At 24.4% G+C, this 15433-nt stretch overlaps 1 protein-coding gene across 1 annotated transcript; it reads left to right on the top strand.

Moving 5' to 3' along the window:
* The first annotated feature begins 6225 nt into the window (after positions 1-6225).
* On the top strand, positions 6226-13578 carry LOC145835743 (uncharacterized). Its single transcript, XM_082943452.1, has 9 exons — positions 6226-6468; positions 9575-9752; positions 10009-10164; positions 10308-10508; positions 10664-10828; positions 11045-11254; positions 11737-11887; positions 12177-12362; positions 12732-13578. The coding sequence occupies exons 2-9, from the start codon at positions 9609-9611 to the stop codon at positions 12857-12859; spliced, it is 1341 nt and encodes a 446-aa protein (XP_082799578.1). The 5' UTR covers positions 6226-6468; positions 9575-9608; the 3' UTR covers positions 12860-13578.
* Positions 13579-15433: the final 1855 nt, after the last annotated feature.

The raw sequence follows: 15433 nt of genomic DNA, 5'->3' as shown, positions 1-15433 counted from the left end.
AAACATAAAAGTTTTTGTTTACAAGATTCAACAACCAGAATTAAAACACTTTAAAGACAAATAACTTGAATATCAAGATACAATTTAAAAAGTTTTATTTTTGTAAGTAACTGATTTGTTAGCATTTTTCTATTATTGTTTAAAAAAAAAATAAGTTTTATCACTAACATTTTTATTTTAAACCGTTTAAATGACCAAATGTATATAAGGTGTTTAAATTCGATACAGAATTGTTTTCTATTTATTTATTAGATACATTTAGATTTATTAGATATTATTAAGTGAAAAACTTTTTTTTTTGAATTAACTAAAAAAAATGCTTGGTTTACAGAAACACAAAAAAGTTTCAGGCCTTTTATTTTTGTTTTAGTCTGCTAAAAAGAAATTTATTTCATGTAAAACTAGCACAAAATATTTTTGTTTTAGTTTGTGTATCAAAATTGTAGTTTAAAACTAGTTTTTTAGAACATTGGCACACAAATACAAACAATACATGAATAATTATAAATAAAAAATTTTAAATAAGTTTTATTTGTCATTAAAATTAGGCGTTTTACGCTAACAATACATTTTGTCAGTACCTTTTGGATAAGCCAATAAGAGATCTTTATTTAAATGAAAAGTTTTATAGTAACTTGTTACACACCTTTTTATGGTTAAATAGTTTAGATAATTTTAGTTTCATGTGAATTAATTTACAAACAGTCGGAAGTAAACAATTAAATTATAAAAATGTGAGGTTTGGCTATATAATTCTTAATTTTGTCAGAAATGTATAATGTTTTCTAAAAACTTTAGAAAACAGAAAATAAATAATAATCTTGAGTTACCAACTATATAGTTAAAATATACTTTTTATACATAATATTTTGATTTGGATTTTTCTTTGATAAATAGAAATATTTGATAATAATTATGCATCTAGAATCACATCTCATTTTAACAAAAGTTATTTTGAAGATGTTTTTCAACAAGATGTTTTCAAGGTTTTTGTGTTAACTACCAAGTTTTACTCTAAGTTAAAACAGTTGACTGTACCTATAGATATGGTAATGGAAACATACTTATATCCTTTTTAGTAAACTTCATTAAAACTACTAAACATTTATTATTTTTAGTTATGAATAACAACAGTACTTGATGTTACAACATTCAAGTAATATTTCTTATCAACAGAATTAATATTAAAGCTGTAGACTAAACTTAATTTATAGATACAATACAACTATCATAAGCAATTATTATCACTTAAAAGTATTTCTATAAACTTTTTGTATTGCAAACTTTAAAATTTTTACTACGGTTAAACTTCATTCGTCAGAAAAATGGATTTTTAATAATTACATCGCCTTTGTAAAATATCCCTTACCTGTATACTTTACATTATCTTTGACGGTAACAGTATTCATATGTCACAGCAGTAGCAAAGGAAAGGTCAAAGCGTAGCAATTGAAACATTGTCATATAGCCTAAAGGTGTCATAATACGCACTACATAGTAGGATAAAATTATTGCCTTATAGTGTTTAATGTAAGCACAATAGTTTTAAAACTGGGGATTTTCGTATCAGGTACAACAACATTAAAATTTGAACCTTTTTCTCATGAGTAATTAATCTAATCGGGTTTAAATGAGGGCTTTTGAAGTTCAATTTTGTACAATTTCGGTCGTTAAATGTGTTGATAAACTCTGGCTATCTAATCTTAAGTTCGTTTTATGTTTTCAATTTTATCTTAAAAAATGCTTTAGTTTATAAATGAAAAACTTTTGAGTTATAAAACTATCGATTTACTTAATATATTAAGTGTTTAATTTTTATTTAATTGCATTTAAATACTTATAATAATACAAAAATTTTATTTCTAAACTAAATAATCTTATGAGATAAATTCAAAAATACTAAACCTAATTAATTTGCAAAATTGATTAGGTTATAAAGATAGTTGTTTGTCATTGTTCGGTTAGAGTTGTTGTCATTTATTAAAACATATATTATGTTAGTAAAAAAATTATTTAGTATTTTTGTGATGTCAGTTTTTAAAACTCACATTTACTAGAAAAAAAAATAATTATACATATTTTACAAAGTTTAAGCTTCTTGATTTGGATATGTACAACAAGCATTATTAGGTTTATTTTGAATTCTATTATGCTATACGAACAAACTAAATATTAAAAAGATGTTCTTCTAATCTATCGAACCAAGGCTAGACAAAAAATCACTAAAAGCTAATTAGAATTAAATGTTATGAGCTACAAAGGTAATAAATAATAAAACTCCATTAACTAAATTCCTAATTTTCAAAACCGCTGAAAATTTAATTATAAGTATATGTTACTGTTAGTAAGCATAAGAAAAATTTTATCTAAAAACATTATTTATTTTTTTTTTATTAATCAAAATAAAGTAAGATGATTTTGAAAATTTAGTTTACTCTCACTATGCAATCGAATCACAGCTAATCTTTGAAAATTCGATATTACTCTTAAATAACACTTAAAAGCAAGTTTTAACTTTTTTCTTGTATTTTATCTGATTTCATATTAAATAACATTTTTCTTGTTTAACTTTTAATTAGTACATTATAATAATTTTATAACTATTTATTATAACTATATTTTGATAAACCTTTTATAACACTTTATTTTATCTATTAAAACAGTTCGTTATTCTTATTTTTTACTAAAGATAATTTTTTACGACAAGCTATAAAAACTTAAACAATTTTTTTTGTTTAAACTTAATTTCTCAACATTTTTGTTTTTGTTTTACAACTAGATAAATAATATGACAAAAATAAAATCATAATTATTACATACTATGTTTTAATATTTTTAATATCATTTGACTAATAAAACTTTAAATAAAACTTAATTTCTAATGTTTACTTAAAATACAAGTTTTTATTTTGTAAGTTTTTAAAAAATTTCATAATTAATTCTACCTTTTTAACGTAACAAACAATAAGTTTATAATGTGTGAAAAAAAAAAGCAAATAATTTTTAATTGCGTACATTATAAGATTGTGGGTTTTTTTTCATTTTCAAACTGAATGTTTGTTCATAATATCCACATTACTTTACTTTGTATTTATATTTTGATATGTTTGATTTTATTCTATTGTTTAAATTACGAATTGTTTATTCTTTCACTTCACTTAAAGTTTTTTAAATTGAAACAAAAAGTAAAACTGTTAAAAAGTATTTAAAGTACTCTTTGAAAGATGTTCCTTTAAATAATAAAAATTTACTATAGTAATAGTAAACTTTGATATTGAATTGTAGTTTTAAAGAACCGCAGAAAATGTTTGATAACTTTTGTTTTAAACTGTTTGAAAATGTAAACAAAAACACACAAAAATTTACCAAATAAATTTACGACGTAGATATTTTATCATATTTCAAAAATTTTATGACTAATTGTTTATTTCGTGTATATACATAAGAATGTTTGTAAATTTTTTTAACGTGTTTGTTTTTGCTGTCATTTTATTTATTACTTGCGTTTGTCATTCACACAAAGTTATTTTTATCAATTTAAAACAAAACATGACTCATGTTTTTAAACATGCAAATAAGTTTTGTTAACTACAATTTATCAGGATGTTTCAAAAATTTAAAAATGAGTATTGCACATCTTAAAACATAAGTTGCTATTGTCATTAAAGACATAAGAGTTTCAACGCCTTAAACAACTTACCAAAGGTAAAATTTTCACAGTTGATTTATTGAAAAAAATATTTGAATAATTTAGATGCATTTAATCTAAAAAACATGTTTTGGATTCTTATTTGTTAAATTATCAAGGTTGATAGCTTTAGTAGACGCAGTTAAACAAACGACAGTTTTACAATATAATTTTTTTTTGTTAGACCAAAATTAAATAAGGTTATTTGAATTGTGGTTTAGTCTTAGTTTATAAAATAAATCATTCATGTTTTTTCTAAAAAAGTTTTATATACTTTTTTTGTTTTAAAATTTTGAAACAAAGTAAATATATTTCTATTTTTTTCTAGTTTAAAATTATCACATCGCTTTTCAAAACTCAAAACTTTTTAATGTTTCAAAACTTTTATTAAAATATAAATCTGACTTAGACAAAAAATCTTCGTTTAGACTATTTTTTGATCATATCTAAATTGCTTCAAACAATTATGAAAATCATATGACAAATAATGTTTTTATCCTAATAAATTACGTAATATATATAATAAAGCTGTTTATCAGAACTTAATGCGTACAGAATTACATATCATGGTGTAAATTAAACTAATCTTGCAAAACCCATATGGACAAATTACTTTTTATGAAGTAATTTGTTTCAAATCAGTCTCAAACATATTTTAAGTAAAATATGTCAATAATTTTATGTACTTTTAGATAGATTTATCAAACAATTTCATCAAGCATTTGAATTGTACATAACTAGTAGCAAAGTTTATAAAAAAGCTTTGTTGTTGAAATTTTAAACTTTGTCTTTCATAATAAATCAAATATTAAAACATATGTAATGTCTGGATTTATGGAAATTTAAAAACAAATTTGTTTAACGTGTGTAATTAGTTGAAAGTTCAAACGAACTCAAGTTGTTTTTGCTTTAAGTTCTATGAACATTTGAGGTTACTTTAAGACTGTTGCAATTTTCTAGTTTTGTTTATTTAACGTTTACGACAGTTTAAAAGTATATTTATATATTAAAGTAATGTTTTATCTATCTTGGCCACATTTTTTCTTTCGTTATTTAGAGCGATAACTTAACAAAATTAAGAGTATTTGAATATACGTTTAGCTAATTTTTAACAAGGACGTTTAAATAGTAATGTAAACAGGCACTACCAAATCTATTCTAAAGCCTAGCGATTTAGTTGCTGAAGAATAAGAGTATAGTGTTTTTTTTTTTCAATTAAAAGAATTAAACTATTTACAAAAGATTTTTGTTTAATAATATTTATTTAGATTATTTTTTTGCTTTTTTACTTTTGTTTTAAAAAGCGTTATATCAAAAGTAAAACTTTAGTTATGGTTAGATTACAAAGTAAATTTTATAGTTGAAATTTTAAAATGCAATAAACAATTATAATTAAATTAAAAATTGTTTTGAAAATTTTATACAGCTAAAGGTGTTAAGTTTTAATTTTTTTATAAAAAATTATAATTTAATTTAATGTTATGATCAAATTAAAAATTTAAATACCAAATTTTGCACTTTTTACAAACATCTTGTTGCATATAAATACCATGTGAATTTTCGTGCACTAAAACACTGAATTGAACATTTATACTTGTATAGTGTACCTTAATTTTATTTCTTCTTTTGTTTCAATTAGCATATAACTATGTATAATCGAGAGAATAAAAAAAGCAACCTACTACAAGGTATGAATATATAAATTAAGACACAGCTGTAATATTTGTATTTGTTCATTTGGCTTCTACAAAGCTGAATAAAAAGTCTGGTATAATAAGAAAAGGTAGCAATCTTTTACGTTAATAGTACATAATACTGTTTTAATTATATAAGATTACTAGTACTCAAGAATAGTAAAGCATTTAGATGTATGTAAGTTTTCATAAAAGTTTAAAATAAGTATTAACATGAGTAATAATTTAATATAAAACAAAATTTTAAAACTAAGCGAGGTCAATTTTGTTTTATCAAAATAAGTTTTATAAAATATTTTTATAATAAAATATCATCATCGCTAAATCTTACAACGTATTTAGTTTTTTAGCAAAAGACTATTTAAATTAACAACCGTAGTTTACTTAAACAATTTTTTGATATGTCTTTAGGTTTTTTGTAGTTGTTTCCTTAAAAAAAGATTATTTTGGGATTCAAAACAGCTTTTTTTCACACATAAAAAACAATTACAAATACTTTGCCCTTTCAATATAAATTTTCGGAAAACTAACTAATTAGTTTTTTGTATTACACATCACTATAATCAAGTATTTCGAGATAATGAAAGCTTAAGTAGTCTTTTTGAAGTAATTACAAACTTGAGATAATATATACAAGATATAAGCACTAGTATTAGTTTCTAATGACAAACATAACTGTTTGTTTCACATTGTAAGAAGATTTAGTAATTACAACTTTTGAGAAAATGTTGTAATATTTTGATTTAAATTTCAGCAAATCATGTAGAATACATATAACTTTATCAAACAATATTTTTAGTTATTCTAAAATAACTTTTATCCTTAAAAAAATCTCATCGTGTACGTTAAAGAATAACATATTTTGCGGTATCAGGGTTGTAACTAATGTTGTAAGTGACTTTTTCAAACTGTCGATAGATATTTGAAATGACGAATTAGCTAGTTATTCATGATACATCTGCTTAGATGCCATAATGTAATAAAAACCTCAAGAATGATTATTATTTCCGCTGTATCATGTTTTTTATCTATCTCAGGACAAATGCTGTATTATGATCAAGCGTAATTGACAAGTGGAAAAAAACGGTAAGTGAAGTATTTCATACTGATTATTCTGATATGTTTTAAATTGCTTAGCTTATATCGTATAAATTTAAGATATTTTCCCAAAAAGAAAATGTTTCAAGACTACTTTTATAAAAGTTGTTGAGTAGACAACTACTTTATCTTTAATAAAGTATTATTCTAACTTATTAATGTATTGTAGTTTTTAACAAAGGTAAATTTTCCACTGAAAAATAACATGCTTAACAAAATACTTATATAAGATTTAAGTTTATAACTTTTTAAGCTTAAGTCAAACTTATATAAATCAAAAGTTTTGTTTATCAGTACAACGTTTATTACAAGTGTTTCATTTAATTCTTTTCAACTTTAATTTAAATATTTCTATTTAAAAAAATAGTTCAATTTTTATTAGCAGCTTAGTTTAGCTTAAACTATTGCAGGAATAAACAAAATGAATTATTAGAATAATTAATAAAGTGTTTAAATACGGTGTAAAATGAACTTTTTATTAAAATTATAAAGTTTAAATGCTATGTACAATTATAATAAAGAAGCAGTTGAAATGTACTATCGATTTTTTCTATTTTGATTATGTTTTTTTCATTAATTGGACTTCAACTTTTGGACTAGCTCTTAATTATCATACTTTATATTAGCATTAAACGAAAAATTATACCTGAAATATGTCGATATTGAAAAACAAAAATTGCTCCGTTCATTCATGTTCATTCTTCGACTTCTGCTCGAAGTGAATTCAACGAAACAGCCTCGGGCTATTTTCAAGTTCAGTTACTTTTTCTTCAATTTCCAGCGTGTTTCTCTCTCAACTGAACACGTGACAATCCGCCCTCTTTTTTCTATTCGATCAGAAAAACTTGTATAAAACAGCAAGCTTCGGAGAAAAATGTTTTTTTAGTGGAAGTGTTAGTTGCGTGGAATTGTAAGTAGAAAAAGTTATGAAATTAGCAGAAAATTGTTTAAGCATAAAAAAAGATCATATATAAAAAGTGTTTCAATGATTACAGCTTGTATGTATATTTTAGATCAAGTTCATTTGTTGTTAATATAAAACTTTCTTTTTTTGTATTCCTACCCTTTGTTTGATTATACACTAAAGTTAATGCTAAAATAAAAATTAAGCGTTTTGTTTTATAAAAATTTGTTCGACGGCTCACTTGTTATTTTTTGTGGCTTTTTTTGTGTTATTTTTGTGGCTTATTAAACTAGACTTTGTAGAGCTTACAACAACTTTTTTTTTGTTTTACATACATTGTAAACAATGAGGTTTTTTTGTACAATGGGTTTGTTGTATATAAACCACTTAGTTATTGTACTATTTCATAGTCTTTAGAACTTTGTTTTCAATTATTATGAATTTTTTCTCTCTTTCGGTTTTGTTTTTAACTTGTAGTTGGACATATATAAATATGACTTAAGTCTTAAAATCATACTTATGCTTTTTTTTAAGCAAAAAAAAAAATAGTAAAAATTTTATATTGGAAAGAAATATATTTTAAAAATAATTTTCCAAACGGTCTTAGAGTAATGATTTTTTTTTATAAAGTTTTAAAGTTGATTTGTTAAAAGCATCTTTACATAAGTTGGTGTTAATGTTCTCTAAATATTGTTTACAACTTAACTAGAAAAAAAAACAACAAGTATAATTAATTTTTTTGATACGTTTATTATGATGTAGTTAAGTAACAATTGTTAAATATATAATTTTTTTGGTTGAAGTCTAAAACTACTAAGTACAGTTACTTAATAATATGTTTAAAAAAAAACTGTAAAAAAGAACTTAAGAAAAATACGTGGTTGTTTGTTGAGTATAAAACTGGTACTTATGCATAAAAACGGCATAAAATGTTTTCTTTACAAACATAGTTAATCTGGAACTTTAGTCAATATCAAAGAAAGACCGTTTATTTGTGTTTACTAACTAAAAAACTGTTTACTAACAAAACGTGATGTTCATTTGACCTCAACACCGATGCAATCCTCTGATAACTTAACACATTTTCATTGAACAATTAAACAAGTTTTTGTTTACCACAAAAACAACACACAAGTATTTTACAAGCCTATATCAATCCTCCGAATTCAAAGAAACTCGTTTGTTATGGAAAAGAAAAAAAGTTTTTAAAAATAAAAAGCTTAAAAACGTGCGTAAGCGGTTTTTAAGTTGCAAACGACTTTTTAATGTTTTTTTTTTGTAAAATATTTCATTTAAAGGTACTAAAATTTTAGATATTGATAAATAGATAAATAATCAATAAAGATCTAATTTATCAACTGTTTTTTTTTTTGAAGTAAAGTGTTTGGAATGGAATATGCATTTTTTTTCGCTCAGATTTATAAAATCTGCGTACATTTCAAATGTTCTATTTCAAAAAAAGTTGTTCGATACTTAAATTTTTTAGGTGTTTTATTGTTACGCGTATGTAGTTAGTCTTTATTACAAAACGTCACCTTATACCACTCTTTGTGTGAATAATACTGTGTACAAACATACGTTAGATTTTACGTTCAACACGCGTCATCTTGTTTACTGATAGAGCTTGATTATATTTTGCAACGTGCTTTACGTACGCACAGGATGTTTTTAATATTTCTGCACATGATTTTACTATACTATTCTAAGAAACACGTCTGCCATGTGACATTAGTATGCGGTTGTACTTTATCCAGAAGAGTTTTGTGATGATTTCCTACATACGTATTTTAACACTACATTGTTGTTATCAGTATAGTAATCGAACGAGACAAAATTTTCTCATTTTTCACAACCGGATATGGTTTATTAAAAGCTCGTCTGGAATTAAGTAGTGTTACAGCGCAAGTTAATACCAAACGCAGTATATCAGTAGTGAAATTTAAATTTCCAAAATATGATGAGCAGTAAATAAAAATAAAGCAAAAATTAATTAGTAAAGTTTGTGAAAAAAAACAATTAACGAAGTATCTTTAAATTTGTTTATTATAAGAGTAATTAGAATAAAGATAACTTTAAAATGTTTAAACTTATATAGTATTTGTTTTGCTTCTAGAACTTTAACAAATCTACTGTATTTTTTTTTTCTCTCACAACTAACCTTAAAAATTGATATAACAACAAACCAAGCAGGTAGTTCGTTTAGTTAGTCAATAAATCAAATACTATGGTCGGTGAGCACAAGGGTAGTGATTCTGCGAGATCTTCAAGATTCGACTTCATCAAAGATTCTTCATCTGAATGGAGAACTTCTCCGAGTTCGCCTCCAAGGAGTTACAGTTGGTTCCCTTCAAGAAGACCGAGATATAATGTTAGTTTATTAACAAAGATAAAAAAAAAATTTAAACATAGGTTATGGTAATTTATATATATTTAGTGATAGTTTTTTGTTCAAGTATAAAAAAATACTTAGCTTGTGCGTGATCAAATGTTGTTTTACGGCGTATCAAATAAGAAAAATACTTACACTACTCATCACCTTTGTTAATATGATTGTAAAAAAAGTGATCAGCTTTTGAGTATTGCATAATTGATACTCGAAAATTATTATATTTACATTTATACAGTTCCCCTGCTCAAAACCCAAGCAAAAACCAAGCACTAGTTTTTTCAAACCAATGAACAAGGATTCTAGTAATAACAAGTTGTACGAAACAAAGCTGGAAAACAAAGAAAATTTTGCTCAGAGTAATAACAAGCCAAAAATCAGAACTGTCACAAAGGTGTGTTGGAAAAATATCAATGTTTGAACATTTAATAACTCAAACTAAACTTATTTTATCATAGTTTCATAAGATCAAAACATTTTTAAAGCATAAACAACATTCGTTTTATTTGTTTTCAATCAAGTCTTCTTTTACTAAAGAGCATTGCGGTGCCCAATCTAACTAGCTCCGAGTACACGAGCAAATACTCTATCAAGAAAAGCCCTGTCAGTTTTGAATGCGAAATTTTCAGTGGCTCTCTGCCAGAAACAACTGAAAACTTATATTCAGGAAAAAATTTGTCATCTGAAAGTTCCCAGCTTAATTTCAAGATATCATGTTCTTCTAGTGACAGCGATGAGGTATATATGTATGTTATAACTTTAGAAATTAAAAATATACTTTATAAATTTTTATATCATTCAAACAAACTTAAAAATTACTTATATAAAAGGTGTGAAGTATACATAAAGTAAAACTTGTGTTCCTAAAGTATTAACAAATACTTAATACTCAGGTTTCTGTCGACGGAACGATTTGGTCACTGACAGACGACATTAACTATTGGTTGAGTGTTGGAGCAGTTCCCCCTCAAAACGGACTCCTCCAAGCAATAAGTAGGCAGATAAGCTACTACTTGTCAGATGAATACCTAGAAAAAGACAAATACCTATTGAGACAGGTTAACATTTTCAAAATGAATAAGTTTTTTCAATATTTTTAAAACTAAGTTGTATATAGACCGATATTTTAAGGAATAAACTGTATGGTAACAAATATTTACGAGAATTTTTTAGGTATTTAATCGACTTACTAGCTTTTTTTAAGAATGATAAAATTTTATAGGCAATTTACAACTTACAAAGCTTAATTAGCTTAACTAGTTAACACTTAACAGATAAGATGTAAGAAGGACGGATTTATCAGCATCAAACTTATAACTTCTTTCAAGAACATCAAGAAGTTCACTTGTGATAGCCAGGTAGTCAGGTGTGCCATTGTCAGAATGTGCAAATCAATTGTGGTATCTTCAGATGGTTTGAGGGTAAGAAGGGTCAACAGGTTGCCAGATCATTTGAAGAAACCCAGGTTGCTGAAGACTGTGCTGGTGAGTTGATAAGTTCTTAAAAACATAAATGTTTTATCACAAAATATTAGATACTAAACATTAATGTAATCTTTAAAATAAAATTTTTGAAATTAAAATTAGCTGTATAAACAATTTGAGATCACTAATTAATTAAACAGTTTGAAACACTAACTATTTTAAGTTTTTATGTATATTTAGTGAGACATTTTTAATTAGTTCTAAATTTAAATTAGGTTTCATTATGAAATAAAGCATTTAAAATACGATAAAACGTTTATAGACAAGTTAGTATGTTATTAAAGTAGTCTTAATTGCCTACTTCATATCAAATATGATCTTTTAAACTATCTGGCTGCCAAATTTTGTTTTATACAAACTTTATAAGTGTATATAATATTGGTTTTCCAATACACTCAGTTAAATTATTAATACATAATTACTTAGTTTAAATAATAACTTAATATGACTGTATAAATGGTTTATATTATTTGGTTTTTTAGGCTATCCGGCTACCGACTGCATACTCAACTGAGAAAGGAATCAACAGTTTGTTCAAGATCTTCGGAGAAATTAACTACATCAGACTGCTAGAAGCTAGAAAAGAAGTTCCTTCGGATCTGAAAAACTATGCAACACAAGTAAAAGATATAGGTAATAATTATTTTATTTCAGAATGCATTTTCTGCTTACTTATCTTCATTAAAAAAGTTTAAATATTTGTTTTAGATTATAAATATATTTTTTTTTTGCTAGTCTATTATAAAAAAAAAGAAAAAATTACTAAAATTATGAAAATTAATTTACTAATAAAAAATATATATATATTGAATAAAAAACTTTTGTTTATATAATTCATAAAAATACTCGAAAAATAATCTCATTAACGTTTTATAATAATACTAAATACTAAAAAAAATACTAATCTTTTATTCACAACCAGGTCAAACTACATGTGCCCTGATCAATTTCAAAACAACCGAATCTGCGTTGGAAGCCGTGAGAACGATAAAGTTCCACCTGAGAAGCATCAACGAAGAGATCTTGTTTTCGGGAGATAAAAAATCTTCATCTCTGGACACCATGAAGGCTTCTTTCAGTTACAAGCAGCATCAGAGTTACCTTAAAGGTTAGTTGTACTAAGCTTTGTATGTATTGTACCTCATAAAGAATCATAAAAAAAGTAAAAGATTATTTTAATAAAATATTATTTTTTACAATCTGATACTAGTTGTTCTAAGCATTTATTGTGATAGAAGAAATTATATAGTTTAAAATTCAAACTTAAATTAAATACAATAAAACTAAATAAAAAAGATATCTACAACAAAGTTCAAAAAGATGAACCATAGATAAAGCTTTGGCCTTGGTAACTAATAAAAGGCTATTAAAAGACATACAGTTTTTAAGTTATTTAGCGGTCATAAATGATGAAAATTTTCTCTTTTTTACAATTTAATAATCTCAAACACTAAATATAACTTTTAATTTACATCAGGACTTCCGGAGATAGAAGATTGCAGGGTTGCATTGTTGGGACCTCGTGTTAGGAGGACTCTCTACCGTCAAGACAAGATCGCTTCTCCTGCAGGTTCACTCGGATCAAGCCGTTTCATTAGCCGATGAACAAAACTGATTTTTTCTTGCTTTTCTATTTTTCTAGACAATATGTATGTGTTGAGAGTATAACAAATGTATATTTCAATTTAAAGTATCAGAGAAAATAGGACATATACTAATATAAAAATTCCTAGTTTTAGCAGTTTTTACCTATAACTGAATGAAAACAGTTTGTCTTTTTCATTTTTTTCGTTTTTTTTATCTAGACAGTATTAGTATGATAAGGGTTTAATAAGTTTTCGATGTAAGAAGCGATAGAAGATTATGTTATATTTAGATTTAATATTTGTTATGACTTGTTGTTGTTGAAAAATCTAAGTATTTTAATAATAAATTTAAAAACAAAAAATGTTCTTTTCGTCTAAATTTGTTTTTTTTTTCAAGAGCATTTTAAAAATAGATTATTACTTTTTTTTATAGGTTTTTAATGTGTGAAGTTTTATCTTCTTAATTACACAACAATACTGTAACTTCATAACTTTGAAACTACTTTTACTAAATTTTTTTATGAGATTATCGTACTTACCTTTATCTATTTTTTTTAGAACACTAAAAGAATTATAAATACAATATTGTGTATAAGACTAAAACATTCAAAACTGTTTTGGATTTATTTTGTTTTAAATTAAAAGTTCCTCTTTTTTTATTCAATACTGCAGTAACAACCTTATCAATTACAAACATTTGTTTACTATTTTTAAACTTTTAACTGATTTGAATTAAGTAACTAACTTTCTAGGCCATTTTCTTTAAATAAACTACATGAAAATAATTATGTTGTTTAATAATTTTATAGACGAAAAATACTTAAGTTTTATTTAGCTATTTAATATGTTGATAACTATTTTTAAAATATACCAAATGAGTAAGATATTATTTATTAAACTACTAATAAATTGTAAAAATTTATATAATTTCAAATCGATTAATTTTTGTCTCGATTTGCTGAAATAAATAAAAAAAAAACTATTACCTCAAACTTTTTCGGATTTATAATTTGAATTTTTTTGATAATTGTCTTTGATCAAATTGTAAAAACAGTAATGTAAAATGTTTTAAAAGGAATGTCTGTAAATAATGTTTTTATTATTAAAAAACTTATTTCATAAAATAAGATAAAGAAACAAGAAAAAACTTCAGATAGTATGTTCAGATATAAAACATATTTTTTAAAACAGTTGCAAACTTTTTAGAAGTATAATAGCATATAAAAGAATTTATAGAAAAACATTGTGTACTATTTAATACTGATAACACCTTAAACAAGGAATAAATACTTACTCATGATTAACCTTATCTTGTCCTAATACAGTGCTTCTGAACCTTTTTCTGGTGGCGGAACCCTTTTCTAAAGTTCACCTTTTCCGCGGAACCCCTAATTTTAATTTTACATAAAAAATTCAAAAAAGTTTACTTAAACTTTTTAATTTCGGAAGGTTTTGCGGAACCCCTGAAAGGCGTCACGGAACCCTAGGGTTCCGCGGAACCCCATTTCAGAAGCACTGTCCTAATATATTTACAAAAACTTATATAAAATAGTACAAGCTTTAAAAACAAATTAAATAAAAGTTTACTACATATATATCATACTTTAAAGTTTAATTTTTATTCTAAATGTTTTTAAATATTATATATATATATTTAATTAACACCCATAATTAATAAAATCTTATAGTTTAAAAATCTTGAAATATTAAGTTCATGTAATTTCACCTCTTGCTTTGTCATTATAATAATTACATTAAAATTGTTCATCTAGATCTCAATCTAAAATTTTAAACTACTTGTTAACCATTTTAAAATTTAAATTCTCTCTATTATTAATAAAAAACAAATTTTCTACTTTAACTAGGCTTTTTACTGTTTTATAAAATAATGCGTTTATTATTCGTTTTTGCTCTGTCTCGATATTATCTTTTTTCAATTTAATTTTGACACGTATTGTATTACTGCTTTTTATTACTGTGTTTTATTATTTAGTTAAGTATTTACTTATTTTAAATATTATTTTAAAGCTTTAACCATCAGTAGATTTCATACAGCTGATTATCAAAGAAAAACTATTTATGCGCTAAAAAACTCGTTTTAAGGCATATAAATATTTTTTATTTATTTATGTTTTTTGATATTTGGAATGGCATGTTACAGACCATCTATTATTAAAAAATCCGAACATAGAAATTGTGGTAAAAAAGTTTAGATGTCTTATTTTATTTCTAACCTTTACTAAATATAATTGCTAAATGCCAAAATAAATGTTTTAAGTCTACATCACCGAAGGCTTCATAATATTTTCAGTGAACGATTTATTTACTATTTGCAAACTGAGTGTAATCTTCGCATCATAAACACATTAAAAAGTTTTATTTTATGTTATTTATTTTCTTTTACTAAAATATGAACTCAAATTACTTTTCATTCTAGTTCTAAATTGTGCAATTTGTGTGAAAAAATAACTTGAAATTGCGCTTATTGTTTTTTACCTTACTGGATAATGTATTACCAAGGCATTTAAAATTTTAAAAGTTGTATAATTTGTGTCTTTTTTTTTTGTATATCATACATAATTTTGATTTAAAA

Source organism: Thalia democratica, chromosome 5 (assembly GCF_965202585.1).
Source record: "Thalia democratica chromosome 5, ktThaDemo2.hap1.1, whole genome shotgun sequence".
Lineage (NCBI taxonomy): Eukaryota > Metazoa > Chordata > Thaliacea > Salpida > Salpidae > Thalia > Thalia democratica.
Note: the sequence above shows the minus strand (reverse complement) of the source record. Positions and strands in the feature narration are given on the sequence as shown.